This window comes from Astatotilapia calliptera, chromosome 11 (assembly GCF_900246225.1).
Source record: "Astatotilapia calliptera chromosome 11, fAstCal1.2, whole genome shotgun sequence".
Classification (NCBI taxonomy): Eukaryota; Metazoa; Chordata; class Actinopteri; order Cichliformes; family Cichlidae; genus Astatotilapia; species Astatotilapia calliptera.
The window spans coordinates 6,038,319-6,062,925 of NC_039312.1; the positions used below are offsets into that span (position 1 = coordinate 6,038,319).

Consider the following 24,607-nt stretch of genomic DNA (forward strand, 5'->3'; position numbering starts at 1 on the left):
AATGGGGATAGGGTTAATAATGAGTCTTTATCACTTTTTATCTGGCTACAGTAACAAATATATGAATGTACAAAGTAATGTTTTATAAAAAAGATAAAAAATGATAAAGACAGCAACAGTACTTAGAAAAATAAACCACTGTCTAACTCTGCTGTTTGTCATAGCAGGCGTGGGTCTCACAATCTCATTCTCATTATCTAAGCTCCTGGAAGCCACATATAATATACTCCCAGCCCAGTGTTTACATACTGTTGATAGCACATGGTGGTAAAGTCCTGTTTAATATTGGAGGTAAGAGATGATGGCTGGGCCTAGCTGTCCAGCATCCAGCTGCTGTAATGGTGTACTAGATCATTTTTCTGTGTAGATCAACAAGCCAGCAGACAACATGCTGGAAAACAATAATTTATTTATAATAGGACAAATGGCCTATGGCTCTAATATATCAATTACTAGATAAAGATGTAGACATAAAAAAGTCACATTTAAATTCAATTGCCCACACAAAACACTCAGCTTTCTATTGGAAACTAGATTTCTGATCGCTATTCAGCAGTTTCAGTCCCGATTCAAATAAACCAAACTTTAACATGACCATTAACTTCTGTGGTCTCTTGTTAAGCAACCAGACTGACTTAAAGCTTTTGCCTGCAATCATGTAAAAGTAGGACAATGGCTAACACTACCCTCAACACAGATACCTAAGCTCTGACAGCCAGCGTCAATAAAACACAGATTTAGATAAGCCTTAGTTTATACCCTTTTCAAATCACTTCCTGAATTGGGTGAATTGTAGCTAGAATGACCTCCACCCTGTCATGATCCCAGTGCAAAAACCCAGATGGAGACTGAGAACCTTAATGGTTACAGACAACGATTGGCTGATTGGTCACAATGATCCTTGGCCACTGACCAGATGACTGTTAACCCTGCAGTGACCCTGTGATAAGGACTACCAGCATGACGTACAGTAAACATCCTGCCTTAAAAACACACTGAAGCAATACCAGGCCAGAATGAAAAGATGACAAATTACACCCAATCTATTATCCAAACTCCCTAAAAAGTTGATTGGATTCTTTAGCAAAATCCTTTCTTTATTTTCTTTTGGAAATGTGTACTCAATGACAGACTAAGGACTTCAGGTAAACTAAAAATCAGAGGTTACAACCTGAAAACAAACCTAAAACAAAGTGTTTAAATTTATTTTACTTTAGCCATAGATTACTGGACATGGATAATTCTAGTATACAGGTTAAGAAGTCACACTTAGGTAGAAAACTACTATTTTCTGGAATGTTATATGCAGTTGTTTATTGCTCATCTTATGATGCTAGGCAACATGATAAAAGCTTGGCTGACAAATAATCTTGTCCCGTGGTTTAAAACGATTAAGAAAATGAAGCTTTTGTCTTTTGGTCCCAACTTCAAATTATAGTACTACCAACTTTAAATTTCAGTGACAGTGAATGTTATATTTTCATCTTCAAACTAGCAGCTAAAATTGTAAAACCTTTATAGTAACAGGGGAATGTCACAGCTGCTTAATACAAGTCTCTTGCACCCTATTAGTTGGCAGATGAAGCAGACCAGAAATGTACTGGTGCTCATCAGGAAACTGAGTGCTGAGATTTTTATGACCAGGTGAAAAGGGTCATCAAGGTCATTAAAGAGGTTGGCCCGATCATTTCAAAGGGAAGATAAGATCACAACTGTGACTGACCAATTAGCATGCTATTGTGCACAAAAATCATACTCTAATAAATAGTAGATGCATCGTTTTGTTCAAACTGAAACATAATAAACAGAAAGACAAATGTATAATAAAATAAAATGAAAATACCAACAGAATCAAACCAAATGAGTCCTGGCACAGTACTGGTTTCCATATTTAAAATCATGAGACAAACAAGAGAACAAGTGTGCAATTTAAAACTGTTTTATTCAACTATAGTTTTTGGGGGGGTTTTGATAGCAACTGACATTTGCTTAGTTTTCATATATTGTTAATGAGCCTGATTGCCTTTAACTTAGCATCAACTGTGTCCTTAATGGCAACAAGAATGATCTTAATCTGAATCAAATTCAATTTCCCTTATATAGCACCAAATCACAACAATCAGATGACCTCCTGTGTTGAAACACTTGGTGACAGTAGGAAAGAAAAACACCCTTTTAACAGGAAGAAAATTCCAGAACCAGGCTCAGGGAGGGGCACCCATGTGCCACTACTGGTTTGGGAGTGAGGAGAAAGAATACTATAGAGTGCAGAATATTCTCATACTTGCCTTGAGGTAGAGGTGTGCATAGCAGTGATGTAGCAGGTTGTCAGAAGGCTGGCTGAGACTGCTGACAGTGGTTACCAGCTCTGGGGCATACATTGGCACAGAGTGTTCAAAATTCACCTTTTCCACTTGGAACTGTACTGAAGGTAGTGGGCGCACTGGCTGAAATTCTGCCACAGAGACCAGACATGGTGCCACCTGGACAGTTGAAAATATAGAAAGGTTTAACAATTATTGTCAGTGACAACAAACATGACACATATTGAACATACTGTTGTCCAAGTCAAAACCAACCAAACAACACCAACACCCGAGCAAAAATACTTCTACTTTGCATTAATTTCAATACTACAGTTTTCTTTTCAGAACAGTAACATCAGCTTTACACTTAACAACTCCTGTTCATCTCCTTCCACCTTTTCTTAATTTCAAACTTGGATTCTCAGTAAGGAGACTTGTCATTAGCCTAGAATGATGCAGCGGCTGTCCCTGTGTGTTTTGTCTTAAAGTGGTGCAGCTGCAGGTGGACTGGCCCAGTCCTCTACCAGCTCAGAAGCAATCAGAGTTCACAGAGCTTTTCCTTAGTTTGGAGAAAACGACAGTCAAAAGCCACCTGCCCTTATTCTTAGATTTTGTCCCCAAGCTAGCCATGCCATGATCAAAGCAATGTCTACTTATGGCTCTGTACCCAGCTATAGTATGCTGAGCAGGCTAGGTTAGTCAATCCTACGTACCTATATTTACCACATTCTGCATGTGCATTTATGTGACCAGGTTTTTGATATCGAGCTAAACAGATGCTCTCACATTATCTTATGGAAGCTATCTCCCTGGTATACAGCACCATACCCTTTGCTTCCCTGTGTGAAAGCACATTCTACCAGGGGAATGGCAACATCACTGGCCCTTTTCATCATTTCAGGGTGTGCATCTATGTCCAACACTATATGTGTTCGACCAAGTGAACTGACTGAAAGGGAAGTGTTGTGTCTATAACTTCTGTTCTCTCAAGGAGAGGAACGAGGTATGACAGCAGGTTGCCCTGTCATGCAGCTGGACAAGGTGAACTGAGGGCTATCGAACTAAGGAATGACTGTGAGGATTGTACATGATCAGGTGGGGCTGTGCATATGCCATCGTAGGTCTTCTGACTTGATCTGGTGTGGTGTGAATTGAATTCACTGTTAGCACTACCTTGTGTCCCATGATGACAGGCATTAGTGTATGTAGGAGGTTGAACTCTGCCATTGAAACAGTGACTGAGACTTGGAACAGAGTGAGACAAGTGAGTCGAGTTGGGATGAATTCCTCCAAATGTGAGATCTCTTCTGGAGTAGCTGGACCACTGTTCTCTTCAGTCATTTCTGGAGAAATAATGCCACAATAACAAGAAACATGTTAGCTTAAAAAAAAAACTTAATATAATGTAGAGATAACATTCTAAATATTAATACTAAAACAGCTGTTTTTCTAACCATAAGAATGCAACCTGTAGTGCATTACATGAAATAATAGTAAGGGAGTGGGATAAGCCAAAGATATTTGGATTCGAGACCAAAACCGTTTTACAGTGGAAAGGGTTAGCTGTAAAGCACACCAATTTCTTTGAGTGGGTGCCGTTCCTCTCCAGCCACTGTGCTCCTCTCATAGCATTAAAACAACGAAAAGGTCTTTTCCAACAAAAACCACCAACTCAAACACTAAATAAAAGAGACGTGGACTATAAAAGTGCTGGCATCTACATGTGCTATTCATTACAATGGCTGTTTCCCAGTAGCATTCTTTTTGAACTATTTCATAAAACCACTCATTCTGTCAATAACCAAAGAAATACCCAAAGAGCCAAGAAAAAAAGCGAAATAAGTCAACGTGAACCAGAGGCTACTAAGATCCATACTCACAGTAAGGACTGACCAGCACAGTGATCCACTACACCAGGGTCAAAGGCAGACCAAACCTGAACCCTATGGCCTTGGGTCTGGTCCCACGTATGGGTCAGTGTCAGCTCTGTGGAGGTTCTGTTGGGCTACATTTCCAACTACAAGGTGGGCTCGGAATTTGATCTCAAAGCTGCTTTGATCTTTGTCCTAAAGCTACAACATTCAGCTTGATCTAGTACTGCTATGTCCAATCAATTCATATGCCAGGGCTCAAGTCAATACCCACAGTGAAAATTTAATTTACAACACAGATGGAACTCCCATGATACACAGAAACATGACTATGGATGCTAAAAATAATGGGAAAAGAAAACATAACATAACATAAGTATATTGTTGTTTAGAAATATCCTGTTCTAGCTCTAGTTCTCAAAGTCCTGTTACTTTTATTGTTCATTTATTGTTTTTAGACCATGTAAAGAACTTTTATCCAAATGAGCAAACTAAATGTAGTTTATCTTCTCAACAGGGCAACATGAAGCCAATTCAGCATCCATAGCTAGTTTGGGAAGGAAAGCTTTTTTTTTTTAGTTCTTGGCAATGAATATAAAAAGGAGAACAGAGAAAAAGGACAGGATAAGATGCTATAGATGCAAACTTTCTCCAATCAATAATACATACTAGATCTAATGTTTCTGACAGAGAAACACAGAGAAAGAGCTTTTATTTAAGGTACCAAACTGTTTAAACTGTTAGGTTCTGCATAGCTAAATTATAATTTATCGTATCAAAATGATGAATGGTTGCTATAAATCCTTCTGTAATAGCAACCTTGACTTCCTCTTATCTACTCTCAATCCCCCCCCCCCCCCCCAGAGGCTCCAACTATACTGACCCTTGAGAGTACAAACACTTATAGAAACAGGAAGGAACACGCTGACCTACTCCGCTTCAGACAAAAACTGCTACAGTAATTACACCATCGTCTATTATCTATCACAGATGCTGAAACAACCGAAACCTACGGATGTTATCATTTCACAAAAATCTTTTGCAAAAGAGTTATTGCTACAGATATTACATACAGACACACATTCCATGTTCTTTCACAACATCCCAGGGATGAGCTCATCAATAGCTGTGCAGGGATGATCACTAACAAAAGGTGTTTGGCTTAACCTCCCTTATGTGGTTCAAAAGGTCACTACTTTCATGTACAGCTGTGTGTTGAAGAATGGGTTGTGCAAGGAAATAACAATGCGATGAGAATATTATAAAGTGAAAACTGTTACAGTTTCTGGTCACTGAAAAGTATGACAAGAGATGTGAGTAAAATACCAGACCAGAGAAGGTATATTTTTTAATTATATATTTGTATAATTTTGATCTCTGACCTCGCTGCGCTTTGCAGTAGGGTTCATACTCGTGGTCCATGGCACAGGTGACCATCTTGAGAATGCGATGGATGGCGCTGCTATGCAACCTGATGTCTAAAGGTCCTACCACCAGCCTCTTGATGGAGGTCTCTTGAACTGCAGGCACTATCTCTTCCATGCTCATCCCAGAGAAATCCTGAGAGCCTACAAGTGGAAATACACATATATACATAACCTGATTAAAATATATAATGTATGTACTTATAAACTTAAGGACTCTTGTCTCAGTCAACAAAATTAAAACATATTTTCAGCTTTCATACATATAAGGTCTGTTTGTTTTACATTAATATTTAGCCAGAAACATTTTCCCATATCTCATTTCTTAATGAAGTATAAATATAGACTATTGTCATGTGGCATAAACCCAAAAAAGATAGATGTAGTGTAATGCAGCAGCAGGAGGCAGCTCACATAGCTGTGACCCACAGAAATGATGAATATTCCAAATGTCCACTTCCCTCCAACAGCTGTCCCTTCATTCATCGCAGGCCCCTGTTCCAGAGGTCCACTTAAAAGACTCAACTCTCTCGCAATAAAAAGGCAGAAATTAAAAATAAAGGAAGGGGGTGGATGAATGGCAGTGAGGGAGGAAAAGGACAAAGGGTCACAACTGGCTTTATTCCATTTACATTCCACCACTGTGCTGAACATTAGTACAGCTCAGAGTCAACAATGCGAATGTAACTCTTTTTTTAATTTTTATTTCAAAGCAATGAGGGTGTAACTTCCACTAAATTTTGGAAATTTAAAAAGAGCAACAGGCAATGCCACTTCCCCTTCCCTTCTGTGAGATTTGGTTGCAATGGATTAAGCCTAATATCGACCATATGGCTGCAGTTAGAACGCTCATTGGAATGACGAGGAGGCTGAAATTAGGAGGATTTAGACTATTTAAAAGTGTCTCAATTTCCAAAGATTATAAAAAAATGTTTTTAATCTGCAGCGTGACTCTAATGTGAAGTCAATGGTAAGAGTGACCTGGGTCGGTTACTATTTCAGTTGACTCAGAGTTTATGTTAGACCTGTGGCAATGCAGACTAATTTGTTTAGTTGACACTGGATCTGGTCCGTATCCGTGAAGAACAGAAACACTAACAGAAAAGAAGCATTCCAACTGGCAAGGGTAACCACAGCCATCCCAAAGAGACTGACACTTATCCTGCCGTCAGAAATGACTTTGACAGCTCAGAATGACAGTATCAATGTTTTTTTTAATTTAGATTATTATCTGTAGATGACAGCAGCTGAGGAAACAATAGCCAAGTCATGAAAAGCTAAAATGAAACACAAAAAAGAGGGAGGTACGTAGAACAACACAGGTGACATACTCCATATGAATAAATAAATACCTTTTGAGTTATTGAGTTTGTTTAACCAAAGCCAGTCATTTCTACTTTATAAAGCATGATAACCTAATAGCATTTGCATATCAATCACGGCCAATAAAACTGAGCTATTATATTTTTTCACATTTTAATTAAGAAGTTAGCATTTTGGACTGAAGGAAGCATTATTTATCTCTCAATGTGATTGTCAGAAATTCCTAACTTGGAAAAACAACACTTAAAGTTGCAACTAAAGAATGAGGAACGCTGTCTGTCTTAAGGCTTCTGCCAGGAAGAGTGACATCTAATTAGGCAAGAGAGGTCTATTCACTTTCTCAAGAGCTTACAGGTAAAGAGACAGAGGGAAAACAGTGTTTCAACAAGCACCAGGGAGAGAGAAACTCAAATATGTGTCAACACAGACTAAACACTTCTGACAGTTGCCCTCCAGGTAAGTTTAGGGTGAGAGTGAGGACAGAAAGGGTCAAGGACCAGGTGGCTGTGACTGAAACAAGACAAGCTCTTTCTTCAAGTCTCCATGGGGCTTGTTTGACAGGGAGGAGAGACGAAAAGAGATGGAAAGAGCGAAAGAGCGAAAGAAAGAAAGGGTGAACCAGGCAGAGAAAATGGGAACATGACAGATAAAAAGAAAAAGAGAGAAGAGGTGGCAAGGTGACCAAACAAGCTCTGCAAGAGAGAATGAACTAGAACAATACCTTTGCCACTGCTGTCCTCCATTGTGTAGAGATAATCCATGTAGAAAGCACCGAAACGGTGCATGCCCGCTATCTCTGTATAGGTCTCCTGTCAAACAAAAGTAGAGCTGGGTAAATATCGCAGTAAGGGAGCAAACAAGCAGATAGCCTTAAAGAGTGGCAATGACTGGGGTCAAGGGAGATATGGTGGTGGGGGTCAAATTAGAGATAAAGAGTTACTAAGCACTGATCCACTTAGCTGGATATTTAGAGGGTCTTTTGTTTATTTGTTTGTTTTAGGGAAGTCCGTAATATTACCTGTATTAAAAAGTGCTAACTTAGTCTGGTTTCTTTGACTGATTTTTTTCGTGCAAAAAGCAGTACGTTCAGTCATAATAACGACGCTTAAATAAGGAATTGACCAGATACCAAGTCTATTATTTATTGAGTAAAAGGCTACTGATAAAAGAAATTGAAAGTTTCCTCATTCAGCTGGATATATGCCAAAGGAAATATATATCTTATCTACTTAATGATAAGACTTTTTCCTAACAAATCAAAGCTGTATGACTGTGATTACGGTTGATGTGGTCATTATGAAAATTGTGAAATGTTATTCATAATTTATTGTACAAGCTATTAATAGCACACAATGAACCCGTAAGCAAAAAGTCTGCAGAACATAATGAGTTATTCATAATAACAATGAGTTCCCTTTCAGTCGATTCACTCGGTACAACACATAAGTATGGGATATCACGCCCTCGCGTGTCCTGGCTGAAGAAACCTTTATTCACGCCTTTACGGCAGATGACGTGTGATGACACGCGCAAGGCCCCGCCCGCACATATAGCCGCTGCCATCACCGTCATCCCTCAGTTCTTACGCTCTTCACCTCGCTGAGAACACCTCTGCTGAGTTGGGCTAGCTAGCTACTGCTAGTTAGCTCCGTTGTCTGCCAACTTGAACCTAGCTTAACTGCCCCTGTTGGTGTTAGCCTCCACCGCCCAGCTGGTGCGTAGGCTGCCCGCGGAGCGCTATTTTCAAGTTTTTCTTGTGCAGCGTTTCGCTTTGCGTTTTGGGAATGGACTCCAAACCGAAGCGAGCAAAGCAGAAATCTTCTGTTCGCCCCTGTCCTCAGGGATGTGGTTTCTCTTTGCACGACAGCGACCAGCACGATGCCTGCCCTGTCTGCCTGGGGATCGTCCACGCTAGGAGAGCGTTGACGGAGCCCGAAGCTTGTGCGTTTTGTCGCCAGCTCCGACGCTCGACCCTGGAAAGACGGGTGACGTTTGTGGAAAGAGTGCTGGGACGCTCGGCTGTCGCACGGCATGACCCTCTTCTTTCCGAGTCTGGAGCCCCGGCTTCGTCCGAGTCCGAAGACGAAAATTTTCAGGTCGATGTCCCCGCGATTAGCTGGGCTGACCACATGGAATACGTTGACGGGTTAGCCGATGACGGACCGGAACCATGCAGGAGCGCTGACGGGCTTCAGCCTGGGTTGAAGCCCGCCAGCGCTCCCCAGGAAGACGATGACGTGCTGGACATCGGCCTGGACATCGGCCTGGACATCCATGGTTTGTCGGAGGATGAGCAGGAGAGCTCATTGTCGACCCAATATGCCGCCGCTGCTGCGCCGGTCGGCCACGATGACACCTCTCTTTTCTCCCTGTTTCGCCGTGCCGCTGAGAAGCTGCAGGTGGACTGGCCCTCTCCTCCACCAGCTCGGAAGCCGTCGCGGTTTGCGGGTTTTTTCCTTCCACCGGAGCCCGCAACGGCCAAAAACTGCCTCCCCATGTTCCCAGACTTTCTCTGCGAGCTAACAGCGTCATGGGACAAACCTCTGTCTACCCGCGTCACTGTGCCCGGCTATGGACAGTACATGGAATTGGACGGCGCCGAGGGAGCTGGTTTAGCTAACCCACCCCCTATGGAGCCGTCTCTGGCTGCTTATCTGGCCCCGTCCCATAACCATGGTGTCGGTGGCCCCGCAACTCTGCCGTCCAAGCACTGCAGATTCTCGGCCTCGCAGCTGGAGAAGATTTATCGGGCTCAGGCCGGCACCGCTCGAGCCATGAGCTCCGTCACCATGCTCCAGACGTACCAAGCAATGTGCCTGGCGGAGCTTGGATCGCTGGTTCCGGAGGACAGCCCGCTGTCACCTCTTCTTAACGAGGTTAGAGTCACCACGGATTACATCCTCCGTGCGTCTCGCTGTGCAGCGCTCTCCCTGGGCAGAGGGATGGCTTCGACAGTGGTGGCGCAGAGGCACCTGTGGCTGACCCTCTCCGACGTCCCTGATAGAGACAGAGCTGTGTATCTGGACGCACCAGTGTCTGCGGCTGGGTTATTCGGACATTCACTTGAAGCCATTCAGGCTAGATTCGATCTGAGGAAGAAGCAGACGGAAGCTCTGCGCGACATCATCCCCAGACGCCAGCCCCAGCCCAAGCCCACTGCTAGCTCTCACAGGCCCGCCGCTCCTCTGACAGCTGGCAAGAGACCGGCGCCCACTGCTGGAGTGGGAGGGCCGCCGGCGAGAGCACGTACTCCGGCCCGAGCTCCACGCCAGTCGGCCTGGGGCAAAGGCCCTCCCCCGGGCCCCCGACGGGACCCGACGCCCAGGAGGAAGAAGCCTCAGCCCTCCTAGCTGTGATTGCGAGTGGGGAAGGGATCCGGCAGCAGGGAGACGCTGCTCTTACCCCTCTGTTGCCGCACAAGAGGTGCCGCTTAAGTTCTGTTCAGGTTGTCAGCCCCAGAAGGCGCTGCACTTCCCTATCGCGGTCTCCCAAGCACATAACCCCTGCACACGGTTCAGATGTGTTGAATGTTCAAGCGACCACATCGAGTGTTCCCGCTGTTTTTCATTGTTATGCCCCGGAAAAGGTGCACCCAACAAAATGTATAAATGTACATGTTCCCATGTTGCAATCAATAAAGAGTGTTGTTTACTCTCAAACAATCTCAAATGCTCAACCTGCAGGCGAAATGAGCCAGGTCAGGCAGGGGATGCAGTCCCCTGCAGACACACTGGGGGGCGACGGCGCCCCGCCGTCAGTGCTGCAGGCCAGCCGGCTGGCTGCTCACTTCCCTCAGTGGCGCGCTTGCGCCCCCTCTCCGTGGGTGCTGCAAACCGTTGCCATGGGTTACCGGTTGCAGTTCCGGGTCAAGCCGCCTCGTTTCCAAAGAGTCGTGAACACGATTGTCAACCCCGAGGCAGCCTTGGTACTCAGAGAGGAAATACAGGCGCTATTACAGAAGAAAGCAATACGGGTGGTCCCCGCTTCGGAGACGGACAAAGGTTGGTACAGCCGTTATTTTGTCATTCCGAAGAAAGGGGGAGGGCTTCGTCCCATCCTCGACCTGCGAGTCTTGAACACGTACCTGCGAACGTACAGGTTCAAGATGCTAACACTCAGACAGCTCCTGAGTGCAGTCGGCCCGGGAGATTGGTTTGCGACAATCGATCTAACAGATGCTTATTTTCATGTCGCTATACACCCGAAACACAGGCAGTTTCTGAGGTTTGCATTCGAGGGCGTAGCCTACGAATACCTAGTGCTGCCGTTCGGGCTGTCGCTCGCTCCCCGCACCTTTACGAAATGTGCCGAGGCAGCGCTAGCGCCCCTCAGGAAGAGGGGCATCCGCATCTTGGCCTACCTGGACGACTGGGCTCTCGTGGCTTGCTCCAGAGAACAGGCGGAGACGCAGCTGTCGCGGGTTCTGTCACACATTCAGACACTGGGGTTCTCTGTGAACTTTCAGAAGAGCTCGCTAATCCCAGGTCAACAGATCGCTTTTCTCGGTCTGGAAATATGCTCTCTTTCCAGCCGCGCACGGTTGTCAGAGCACAGAGTGGCCGCGTTTCATTGCTGCCTCGCTCAATTTCAGCTGGGACGCAGACTGCGTTTCCAGACGATATTGCGCTTGTTGGGCATGATGGCATCTATGATCGCCGTAGTGCCGCTTGGGCTGTTGAAAATGAGAGCGTTTCAACGCTGGACTCTCTCTCACCGTTTGTGTGCTTCGCGTCACCTCCGGAGGAGGCTGCCGGTAACTGCGTCTTGCATGCTAGCTCTCCGTCCTTGGAGGGAGCCCGGGCTACTGCACCAGGGCTCTCGGATTGGGAGGGTGTTGTTTCGCAAGGTGGTGTCCACAGATGCTTCCCTAAGTGGGTGGGGAGCGCTGTGCGAGGGTGCGTCAGTGAGAGGGATCTGGTCCGCGGCTCAGCGCCAGCTGCACATCAACCACTTAGAGCTGTTAGCAGTGTTCTTAGCTCTAAAGCGTTTCCGTCCAGTCCTGCAGGGCCAGCATGTCTTAGTCAGGACGGACAATTCAACAGTGGTGTCTTATATAAACAGGCAGGGAGGAACACGCTCTCTTCCCCTGTTGCAGCTGTCTCGCTCTCTGCTGTTATGGTGCAGTGTTCATTTTCTGACTCTAAGAGCCACCCATGTCCCGGGCCACCTGAACCTGGGGCCGGACCTTCTCTCCAGGGGGGGTCCTCTGGTGAGAGAATGGAGGTTACACCCTTCAATAGTGGCTCAGATTTGGGATCTATTTGGCGAGGCGCAAATAGATCTTTTTGCTTCCAGGGTGAATGCTCACTGCCCCCTGTACTTCTCCATAATCGACCACGATGCACCCTTGGGCTTGGACGCGCTAGCGCACCAATGGCCAGACGTGCTCCTGTATGCATTTCCCCCAGTGGAAATGATATCTCCAATTCTGGAGAGGGTGCGTCGGCATTCCCTCTCTCTGATCCTGGTGGCCCCTTGGTGGCCCGCGAAGTCGTGGTATGCAGAAATAATCAGCCTGCTTGCAGCAAGTCCTTGGCAGCTTCCTCTCCGCAGGGATCTCCTCTCTCAGGCGGGGGGGGGAAGTGTTTCATCCGCGCCCGGATCTGTGGCACCTTCATGCTTACCTGCTGAGAGGTTAAACTTGGTTGCTAAGGGTCTGCCACCTAGTGTGGTAGCGACGATTCAGAGCGCCAGGGCCTCGTCTACTAGAGGCTTGTACGCTTACAAATGGCGAGCCTTCGAGCGGTGGTGCCGGGACCGCCACACTCTCCCATTTCAGTGCTCTATTGTGGATGTTTTGACATTCCTGCAGGAGCTGTTGGATAAAGGCCTTTCGTTTTCGACGATCAAGGTTTATTTAGCGGCTATATCTGCTTGTCATATCGGTTTTGACGGGGTGACACCAGGTGCGCATCCCCTCGCCGTGCGTTTTCTGAAAGGGGTTCGCCGGCTGAGGCCCGTGCTTAAGTCCAGTGTCCCTGCTTGGGACTTGTCTTTGGTGCTGGAGGCCCTTTGTGGCCCTCCGTTTGAACCCGTTGAGTCGGTAGATATGAAACTTCTTTCGTATAAGACCGCATTACTTCTCGCTTTGGCCTCGGCGAAGCGAGTGGGGAACCTTCATGCGCTGTCTGTGCATCCTGCCTGCACACAGTTTTCTCCTGATGGCCGCAAGGTCGTATTGCGTCCGAATGCCGCCTATCTTCCCAAGGTCATGCCTGCATCTTATAGTTCAATGGAGTTTGAGTTGCTGAGCTTTTGCTCCCCTCCTTTTGAATCTGAGGAGCAGAGGAGGGTGCATTCTCTTTGTCCGGTGCGTGCGCTACGCACCTACATTGAGCGCACTCGGGATGTGCGTTTGTGTGACCAGTTGTTTGTCTGCTTCGCTAATCCGAATAGAGGTAGAGCTCTGTCCAGACAGAGGCTGTCCCACTGGATTGTAGAAGCTATCTCGCTGGCATACAGCACCGGAGGTTTTGCGTTGCCCCACGGGGTGGGAGCTCATTCCACCAGGGGGATGGCGACCTCATGGGCTCTTTTTAGAGGGGTGCCTGTGGCTGATATTTGTGCAGCGGCTAATTGGGCGTCGCCGCACACTTTTGTGCGGTTTTATCGGTTGGACGTTACAGCCCCTTCGGTGGCTCATGCTGTCCTTTCTGCTGGGTCTACCACTCACTAAGGATGTGGTGGTCCCGTTCCGGTTCGGTGGCTGCTCTGCGGGGCGTGTATATAGGTCCCATACTTATGTGTTGTACCGAGTGAATCGACTGAAAGGGAACGGTTAGTTATGTCTATAACTTCTGTTCCCTGAAGGAGAGGAACGAGGTACAACACAGGGTGGCCCCACTGAGCAGTTGGCTCGGTGAAGAGCGGCTATCGAACTGAGGGATGACGGTGATGGCAGCGGCTATATGTGCGGGCGGGGCCTTGCGCGTGTCATCACACGTCATCTGCCGTAAAGGCGTGAATAAAGGTTTCTTCAGCCAGGACACGCGAGGGCGTGATATCCCATACTTATGTGTTGTACCGAGTGAATCGACTGAAAGGGAACAGAAGTTATAGACATAACTAACCGTTTGTAACTAAGTTACACAACAATTGATTTAATGTTTTAAAAAAAACTATTAAAAAAATTAGAGGAAGACCTCATCAGTTTTGTTTTTTTGACCACACAGGGCCTACAGTCCATGCAAAGAAGAACATAGTGGACACATAAAGACATATACACCCCACTGAGAAAAATCCCAGCTGGTCACATCAAGGCATCACCTGAGTGACAAAGCTAACTACTAAAGCATTCTTACATAGCCATGCTATTTATTTTAGGTCATTATTTACAAATGAAAATGAGATATAGGATAAAAACATCCAATTTATCTCATTTTAACTACCTGGGAGTTAGTGTATCGGTCACGGCTCATCATCATTAGTCTGCAGGTCAAGAACAACTGACCTTGTCTTCCACAGTATTTTTATATTTCTACACCACACTAAACCACTGATAAACAGTCAGAATGAGTGAGCAAGCAGGAAATTGAGAGAAAGAATTACACAGGCCCCCTTTACACATTTAACACCCCACCCCAAACTTGCCCACAGTTTCTCTAAACAGAGATTTCAGACTAGCCTTATCAGACTGGCAGGTTAATGAGTAATATTTATTAGGAGGTCCCTAATAGCTCTTGCATTCTTATGGATCAAAGCCATGCTGGTTTCAAAACCACTAATGAATAAACATTGAAACCTCTGAGTTGTAGGCTTTATGCATGAAGAGATGGATGGCTGGATTTCCAAACAATTGCATCATCGAGGGTCATGAATATTTCAAAGTAGAGTCAACACTTGAGCTGCAAAGGCTGATGAAGTGAGCTGAGAGCTATCAGAATGATGGCTTCAGCAGCACTACTTAGACAACCAAAAGATTCCTCTACTACACTAAATTAGTATTACTATTTTTTAATAGATCAATTACTGCATTTTGTCCATCTATCCCAGAAAAAGGCAGTAATTTCCACTTTGGTCTTTTTTCTGTTGGGGGGGGGGCTAATATTTTTGGGTAAAATAGCACAGGCTTCTGGTTATTGTGACCTTGTGATTAGCAGCATCCAAGATAAACTCAGCCCTGACTCCATTGTTCTCTGGGCTCCGATAGTCAAAAAGAGAGTTGGTGAGATACGTCATTCCTTTACTACTGAGACTGTCCCCACAGCTGAAGAACACTGCATCCTGTACACAAAATGACAAATTCAAAGACAAATGTGAATAGCAAAGAGGACACGTTTCAGGCTGAAGAAACAATACAATCCATACAACAAACAAAATTCAGAAAGATCTTTTAAAATAAAATGTTTATATACTCATCAAACACCTAAAAAGCAAAATCTGATAATTTATTTCATATTCATAAAAAAGGGAAAAAGCTCAGTTGACCCCATTATTGATTTAATATAGCAAAAATGCTAATTTTGTTAATATATATATTATAACATATTATATTATATTCCGTTCTATATTTTTTTTAAAGGGGACCTTGAATTTGTTTTTTAGTAAAGTTCATCACAAGATTTTAACCTCTTCCTGACACTGGAGGCTGCTGGGACATTGCTTGAGTGTTTGGGGCTTTTTAAATTCTTTTAATATTTCTCAAAGTTCCTAGAATTTTAACTCTCAGTTAATATTAATGTGATCTTTTACAAATACTTTGTTCACCTCTTCACGGCGGTTCATGTTTTCCTCAAAATCTCGTACACCCATGATGCTTTTCAGGCAAAGTGCCCGACATCCCACAAAACCGATTTGGCAATCAAAGAAGGGCTCCCCCATCATGAGCACCTGAAATAAAACCCAAAGAAAGACTCAGCTCAGATTTAACACCAAGAACACAGTGGACACAGTGTGCATATTGTGTGTGTGTGTGTGTGTGTGTGTGTGTGTGTGTGTGTGTGTGTGTGTGTGTGTGTGTGTGTGTGTGTGTGTGTGTGTGTGTCTTTGTCTTTTAATAGAATAATTGATTATAATCAACAATAATAACTTTACTAAATGATGAGGGAATTTATTTGTTAATCTGCAGAAGTCTCTACCAAGAGAACACCAGGCATCTATGGGCCTTAAAACAATCCACTGACACCAATGGGAATAAACAACAGAAGACTTCAATAATTCACAGATGTTCTTTGACCAACTTAACTACTAAATTATTATAGATTTTAAATGTATAATGTAGTGTTGACAAAATAGTGGATACCAAGACTTGTCATGCTATACTGGTTTGTGGTTATATTGAGGTTGCGGGCTCATTTTGTCATGATTTAAAAAAAAAAAAAAAAAAAAAAGCAAGGCAGCTTCTCTTTTCGACTGAGAGTGATGCATATTTCAGTGCAGTAGCAGTCCAGCAGCTACTACAACCACAAAGGTGTGGTTTTCCCTCTTTTCTCTCTGTGTCTTTGCTTTACCCAGCAGATAGCTAAACAGAGAATCTAATAAAACATTTTATGTTTCCCCATACAATTATTATAAGGCCTAGTTTCCCCTTTTTTGCCAGACGCCCCCTTTCCTTTCAACACTCATATTTAGTTCTAGTTCAAGCTGCTCGACTTCTCTCGTTGAGACTAGGCATAAATTATAAAAATTGGAACTGGAAAACTCTGTTTTTCACACCTGGTAGAAATCTCAGGGGCACAAAACCCCTTTCTTACTCCAACCAGGTAATCAGAGAAAAGGGTTTAAAACTATTCTCTATGAAGGAAAATGGGTAAATGATCAGATGTGAGCTTGATTCAGACTCCGGTGTGTGTACAAGAAGCTAAAGATTAGTGAGTTGACAAGGCTTCGTTCATGTACTCATGGAGAGATTTAACAGGAACTTCAGCCAAACTGTGACTAATGAGTAAGTAACTAAATAGTATCTTTACTGATCTTCCCATGCCGTGATAGATAACAAAGTTCAGAGTGGATAATAGTAAATGCCACTGTTGTGGAACAATTCATGGTGGGGGCTGAAATCTACATCAGGATAAAAACGTCACATTTTCCTTAAGAATAAATGCATAGCATTTACTTTCTTTTCTCTCATTTCTACAATGACAACATCAATTAAAAATTACAATATGGAGATAACTGATTAGCTAAAAATTGTAACAGTTTAGTGTAACTGAGTATAGTAAAATTCATATCTATCTCCGTTCAGCCCCACAACAATGCACTACATCACAAATGATAGGGGAAACTATAAACTTACCTCAATCGTGATTCCCTCTTGCTCTAGACACAGGACTTCCTTGGATTTGACCTTTTGAGGACTATAGTAGCTACTCTCTGACTGGGTCTCTGTCAACTAAGAGAAAAATAAAAATAAAAAGACTAAATATAATTTATACATAAACATGAAAAGTACAAGAAAAGAATAATAATTAATTTTTTTCCATCTTCTTTTTTTTTTTTTAATTAAACAGTAATATACTTGGTGTCCCCAAAAAATGAAAGTATTGGATGATGAATACTGATGTCTTAAATAGTTCACCTGCCGTGATTTGGCAGGATCAAAAAAGAACTGCAGCAATAAACTTGAAATAATAAAATTAGATGAGAGAAAGGCCAGTTTATTCAAAATGTTAGCCGAGGACATTAACGGTTTCACCGACAGTTAAAACAAATGCATGATTTGAAAAATAAGCAAAGGTTTTGGAAGTGTCCGATGTGAAGAACTAGAGAAAAATAATGGTTAAAACCACCAACAACGGCATCCAAACAAGATTTTCTTAGATTAGAGACTAGATGCTAGCTGTAGTACTGTTTGGATTCCAAGAACATTCATCAACCCACAGGACATCCCCTCCTTGCTTTTGGAGGAGACTCTGGCCTTAGTGGGATGACTATAAAACTATGACTAAAGCGATTCACATACCAAGGGGAAAATGAAATGTGCAATTTATTGTATTTGTAAACTGACTATAAAAGGGGAATGGTTCAGCAGAATATTAATTTTGGTTGTTGAGTAATAGTGGAAGTAGAGAGGAAGAGAGAAACTGAGCACCTGGTCAAAACAGACCAGGCTTAAGGGCCACTGGGGAATTTCTCACTCACTTCTTTGGCTTAATAATTCAAACAGTGATGTAGCCTGGCCAGTATGTATGCTGTTTTGGAGTTGAGCACTATGATCACACAGGTGTGAAATATCCCCACTCTGTGAATACAATCAATGTCTGCCAGCTAAGAATATATGTATTGCACCACACAAGCTCATGAACATATCTCCATATATCTTTAAGTAGAGCTGAGAAGAATTGCATGACAGCCAGCAGACAGAGAGAGCACCTGGTCAAGACTAGTCGGCCAGGGGGCGCTAGCGAGCCAGCAATGGAGTAGGACGTGTTTCTGAAGGCTCCCGCTAACAGAGTTTCAGAAATAGTTTTTTTTCAACCTACAAAGTCTCATTTTATGTCACAGGGGAAGCTAACAGTTTTATATACTATATTAAAGCTTCACTCGAGACAAAATGGCATCGAACCTAAGGAAATACAAGTACACCGGAGGAACTGCGGCTAGGCCCGGCGCATCCTCGGGCGAGAATACCAATGGTGGCCCAAGGGCGGCGCCCGGCTCAGCGACCACTGAGGAACGGGCTCAGCAGAGCGATGGGCGCTTTGTGGACACTGATGCCCTGAAATTAGAGCTTCTTCAATCCATTAAAGATGATATCAGCGTGGTGTTAAAAGAAGAACTCAGGAATGCACTGAAAGAAGATTTTGATAACATTAGGGCTGACGTGCAAGAAGTGAGAAATGAGATTGCTAACAATACGGCGGCAGCGCGCGCTGAAATGGATGGAGTTAAGGCCACGGTGAAAGAAGTAGAGGACGGGCTGTCAATGTGGAGCGATGAGGTGGTCACCTTGCAATCTACGGTGAAGACTTTGAGGAAGGAGCTATCTGACCTGAAAGATAAATGTGATGACATGGAAGGCAGGATGCGGAGATCCAATATCCGTATCATGGGGGTCCCGGAGGGCCCGGATTCGAGCTCCACCACGGCCGTATCCGCGCTACTACGTGAAGCGCTGGGTATGGATAAAGATGTTATTGTCGACCGCTCACACAGGAGTCTGGCCCCGAGAAGGCCGGGTGGTAACCCGCGGGCCATCATAGCCAAGCTTCATTACTACCAGGACTGTGTGGAAATTCTACGCCGTGCCAGGACCCAAGCTCCGCTGAGGTTCAATGGACAACCGATTGCAATATTCCCGGATTTTACGACCTCGGTGGCCCGAGCTCGGGCTGCTTTTACAGAAGTCCGGAAACTTCTCCGCGAGCAGGAAGGTATCCGTTTTGGGATCAGGTTCCCAGCGCGACTTTGTATCACGCACAACGGGGAGGAGAAAGAATTTCTGGATGCGGCGAAGGCAATGGAATATGTTAACGAACATATTATCAACGTTTGAGGAGGCTGCGCCTGTCGCTCTATGTGGGAGCGCCAGTGCTACGGTTGGTTGTCTCAGTTACGGCTGAGTGTACATGACTGTTTGTTGTAGCGTTCGCACGGTGATGAAAAGCTTGAAGAGACACTTCTTGTTCAGACATTTAAACTTATTTCATAAACACATTTTGGTTCATTTTATTTCATGGCAATACCATTGGGTTTAGAAAAGTTCTATACTTTGTTTGGATGTCGATATATGTATGTGTATATATATATATATATTTTCTTTTTCTTTTTCTATTTTATTGACTATTTTTCTTTGTAGGATATGTTATGTCAAGCGGCCAGCGGGAGCCTAAGAGTCTGGCTTATAGTAACCCAAACAAGCACTAGGCTATATGTGTGGATCTGTTTGCAGGGGGTTTGGCAGTCACCATGTTCGATCTGGTGTAATTGCTCATTGTGTTCTTGGTTTGGGCTTCAGCCAGATATGTTTATTTTACTTATCAATGTGTTTTTTGTTTTTCCCTTCTTTTTTTTTTTTTCTTTCTTTTTTTTTCCTTCTTCTTCCTCCCCTCTCTTTCCTCTTCTCCTATGCCTGTTGTGCATCTGGAGCTTTCATATTTTACTATTTGAGCAGGGATGAGCACAGCGCGATCATTTAGTGATCGGGTGGTAAATTTTGTAAGCTGGAATGTAAAATCACTCAACCATCCAGTCAAGCGGAAAAAGGTTATTACTCATTTACAACGACTTAGAACGGATATAGCATTTCTCCAGGAAACGCATCTGCGTACCTCTGATCATCTTCGAATCAAGTCTGGATGGGTAGGCCAGATATATCACTCTAAATTTAATTCTAAAGCTCGGGGGACAGCAATATTGATAAGCAAAACTTTACCATTTATAGCCACAACTGTAGATGAAGACCCTGCAGGCCGTTTTGTTGTAGTTGTAGGACATTTATATGGTTTCCCCTTGATTTTAGCGAATGTCTATGCCCCTAACTGGGACGATCATAGTTTTTTCACTAATGTCTTTGCACGGCTTCCCAACATGGCAACGCATAATATTATTCTTGGTGGGGACCTAAATTGCTCATTATCTGCTATGGACCGCAGCTCGCACAAATGCACGCCTATTTCAAAATCAGCACGTGTTATACAGCGTTTTCTTCATAACTACGGGTTAGCTGATGTATGGAGATTTCGTAACCCAACTTCAAGTCAATATTCTTTTTTTTCTAATGTCCATAAAACATATACTCGTATAGATTATTTCTTTCTGGACAAAAAACTCCTCCCTTTGGTGACAGACTGTGATTACAAGGCCATGGTGATTTCAGATCATTCACCTGTTGTTCTTTCACTGCGTATTCCCAATGCCTACTCCAATTATCGGCCATGGAGGTTCAACCCCGTATTGTTAGCAGACGAAGAGTTTGTTAATTATATTAGGTCTCAAATAGATTTCTTTCTTGCCATCAATCAAACTCCAGAGATGTCACCATCAACTGTTTGGGAATCTCTAAAAGCATATCTGAGAGGCCAGATAATCTCATTCTGTGCGAACAAAAGGAAGAGGGATACTGAGCAACTCTCTCTATTGGCTGACGAAATTACTAAACTAGACGCTGTATATAGCCATTCCCCTGACCCGGTATTATATAAACGTAGGCTGAAATTACAAACTGAATATAATCTTCTATCTACAAAACAGGCTGAGTATCTAATTTCGAAGTTGCGTAGCTACTCGTATGAGCATGGAGAAAAAACAGGCAAGCTGCTAGCTCATCAGCTACGACAAAGAACAGCTAATCAAGCTATCCCTGAGATCCGGAATGACCAGGGAATAAGATGCACGGATAACCAAGGTATAAATAATAGTTTTTTTAGATACTATCAGACTTTATACAGCTCCCCCCCGGCTAAGGATGACTTGGCTCTAGAAAATTTCTTTGAGAAACTTGATATCCCTTCCTTAGGAGAAGATGCGGCCACCAGTTTGGAGGAGCCCATTTCTGATGCTGAAATTGAAATGGCCATACGGAGTATGCAGTCTGGAAAATCACCTGGCCCCGACGGGTATCCTTCCGATTTTTTTAAGAAGTTTTCTAACCAATTGAATCCATTGTTAAAATCGACTTTTGAAGAATCTTTCCTCTCACAATCCTTGCCTCCAACAATGCGTCAGGCAGTGATCTCCCTAATTCTAAAAAAGGATAAGGATCATTTAGATTGTGGCTCATACCGTCCAATATCTCTGCTGAACACCGACACCAAAATCCTTGCTAAAGTGTTGGCCCGCCGTTTAGAGAAACATCTGCCCTCCATTATCTCACCTGATCAGACAGGCTTTATCAAAAACAGGTACTCGTTTTTTAATATTAGACGTTTATTAAATATAATCTATAGCCACGTCAAAGGTACTGTATTGGAAACTGTTATTTCACTTGATGCTGAGAAAGCGTTTGATCGGGTGAGATGGGACTTTCTTTTCCATACGCTTGAAAAATTTGGCCTCGGGAGTAATTTTGTATCCTGGATAAAAGTATTGTACTGTGACCCTGTAGCGGCCATTCGGACCAACAATAGTCTGTCCCCCTTTTTTCAGCTTCAGCGTGGCACACGACAGGGGTGCCCTTTGTCACCTCTCCTTTTTGCCATCGCAATTGAACCGCTAGCTATTGCTCTAAGACACTGTGTTGAGGTTGAGGGAATACGTCGTGGGGATATCGAGCATAAAGTCTCTCTTTATGCCGACGACATGCTCTTGTTTATTTCCAACCCTTCAAATAGCCTCCCTAAACTTTTAGATGTACTTAAGGAATTCGGGACAATTTCCGGATATAAGGTGAATTTCGGGAAAAGTGAGGCAATGCCTTTAGGTACAATAACCGGGGAACTTTCGTCTATTTTCGCACCTTTCAAGCTCAGCTATAACAAGTTCAAATACTTGGGCATTTGGATTACGCAGAATCATAGAGACTTGTATAAAACTAATTATCTTCCTTTATTGTCTAAACTAAAGGAGGATTTTGGAAAGTGGGAGTCCTTGCCTCTTTCGCTGGGTGGTAGATTAAATATCATTAAGATGACTATATTCCCTAAATTTCTATATCTTTTTCAGTGTCTTCCAATTTTTTTAACCAAGTCTTTTTTTAATAATCTAAATAGTCAAATCTCCTCCTTCATTTGGAACAAAAAACCACCTAGGCTGAAACAGAGTGTATTACAAAGACCGCGGAGCGCAGGAGGCTTGGCACTCCCAAATTTTCTGTTTTATTACTGGGCAGCTAATATAAGAGCATTATTGTACTGGATGAAAGACCATGATAATTTATCATCATCATGGGTAACACTGGAGCGGCTATCGGTGAGTCAATCCTCCCTGGTGTCTTTGCTGTGTGCCAGATTACCTCTGGCGAGACCGATCTCCAGCTTCACCACGAATCCTCTTGTTGTCCACTCACTGAAGTTATGGTATCAGCTCAGACGGCACTTTGAACAGACTGAACTCTCTCTTAATGCACCACCGCATAGACACTGCATGTTCTCCCCATCCTTGACGGACGAGGCATTTAACATATGGACAAAGCTGGGAATAACGTCAATGGCTGCTCTTTTCACGGACAATATCTTTTCCTCATTTGAACAGCTGGTGAACAAGTTCAAGATCCCTCAGTCACACTTTTTCAGGTATCTACAACTCAGGAATTTTGTTGCTTCTAATACTGACTGCTTTCCGTCCTGTCCACCACCATCCCTTTTGGATGATATTTTTGATTTTAAGCCAAATGCTAAGCGGGTTATAAGTGATGTTTATGTGCTGTTGAGTAATTTTAGGCTGTCCACATTGCAATCACTTAGGGAACGATGGGGAAGTGATCTTGGCCAACGGATTACAGATGAGACTTGGCACAAGATAATCAATAGCATTTCTTCATCATCTATTTGCCTTAAACATGTGGTGATTCAGTTCAAAGTGGTTCACCGTCTCCATTGGTCTAAAACTAGACTGAGCAAAATCAAGGATGGGTTTGACCCCACATGTGACCGGTGCAGACGAGAGCCTGCTTCCCTATTTCACATGTTCTGGGCGTGTCCAAAACTGGGTAGCTTTTGGAAAAGCATATTTGAAACCATATCCAACATATTTGGTGTTCCAATTGCACCCTGCCCGTTTATAGCTATTTTTGGAGTGACGCCTTGTGATGCCAGTCTTTCCAAATCACACTCTGATCTTCTGGCCTTCTGCACTCTTTTGGCCCGTAGAATGATATTATTGAAATGGAAAGAGCCACTTCCACCTGTATATGGGCAATGGGTTAAGGATGTCATGTACTATACTCAGCTGGAAAAGATCCGCTACACTGTAAAAGGTTCGGTTCGGCGGTTCTATGACACATGGCAACCTTTTCTTACTTACTTTGAAAGATTAAGTCCGGATACTATTGCTTAATGTGCGTGTGAGTGGGTTTTTTTTTTTTTTTTTTTTTTTTTTTTTTTTTTTCTCTTGCTGTTGTTCATTTATTTTATTATTTACTTTGTCTCTGTAACTTTATTTTATTTTATGTTATTTTGTCTCTCCTTTCCTCTCTGGCTGGGTTTTAGTTACACTGTTCTGGGGGGGTGGGGGCACAACTGTCTGTTAATTTTGCCATAATTGTTGTTGGAAGCAATTCTTTGTTCAATAAAAAGACCTTGATCAAAAAAAAGACTAGTCGGCCAGGGTGAGAAGGGTTCAACGCAATGCTTCTGAGGTTGGCTACTTTCAAAACAGTGGGTGTAGTGCAGAATGTGCAGACCCTAACCCATTCAACAGGAAGCAGGTGTAGAGGGAAAAGCAGCTGTGCCCTATTATCCATACTGATGGAGCAGACTCTCTCGCCCTCATTCCCTTCCCCTTTTTTCAATTTTGATGGTTTAATCACGTGCAGGGGCCACCTGACTCCAACCTGAGAGTCCCAGTGAGTAATGGCAAGATCTGTCTGCCCAGATCAGCGTACAGTGGCACTGACAGTAAATCACTGCAAATTAGCAGACAAACCTTATGAATGTACATCCAATAAGAATATAGAAGTTCTCAATCTAGTCTGTTGGGGCATTTCTGACTGTACCCAAGTCTGAAATGACACAGCTGACAGAAGACGGGTTAGTAGCACAAATACACAAAGCTGCGGCTGCCAATATCTTTCCTATAAAGTCCCATTTATTATAATTTAGAGTAGAATGCAATCAAATTATTCTCTATGAGGTATCTTTAAAATGTA

The 24,607-nt window shown here is 43.6% G+C and overlaps 1 protein-coding gene across 4 annotated transcripts in view; it reads right to left on the minus strand.

Moving 5' to 3' along the window:
* Positions 1–24,607, minus strand: part of vps13b (vacuolar protein sorting 13 homolog B) — a 314,335-nt gene that overhangs the window by 249,106 nt on the left and 40,622 nt on the right. For all 4 annotated transcript variants that reach the window (XM_026183458.1, XM_026183460.1, XM_026183459.1 and 1 more), the window contains exons 9-15: positions 17,159–17,254; positions 15,631–15,753; positions 15,010–15,147; positions 7,646–7,733; positions 5,560–5,745; positions 3,480–3,649; positions 2,289–2,483 (exon numbers count right to left, since the gene is read on the minus strand). In XM_026183458.1, coding sequence (XP_026039243.1) covers positions 2,289–2,483; positions 3,480–3,649; positions 5,560–5,745; positions 7,646–7,733; positions 15,010–15,147; positions 15,631–15,753; positions 17,159–17,254 — 996 coding nt within the window. The remainder of the gene's footprint in view (positions 1–2,288; positions 2,484–3,479; positions 3,650–5,559; positions 5,746–7,645; positions 7,734–15,009; positions 15,148–15,630; positions 15,754–17,158; positions 17,255–24,607) is intronic.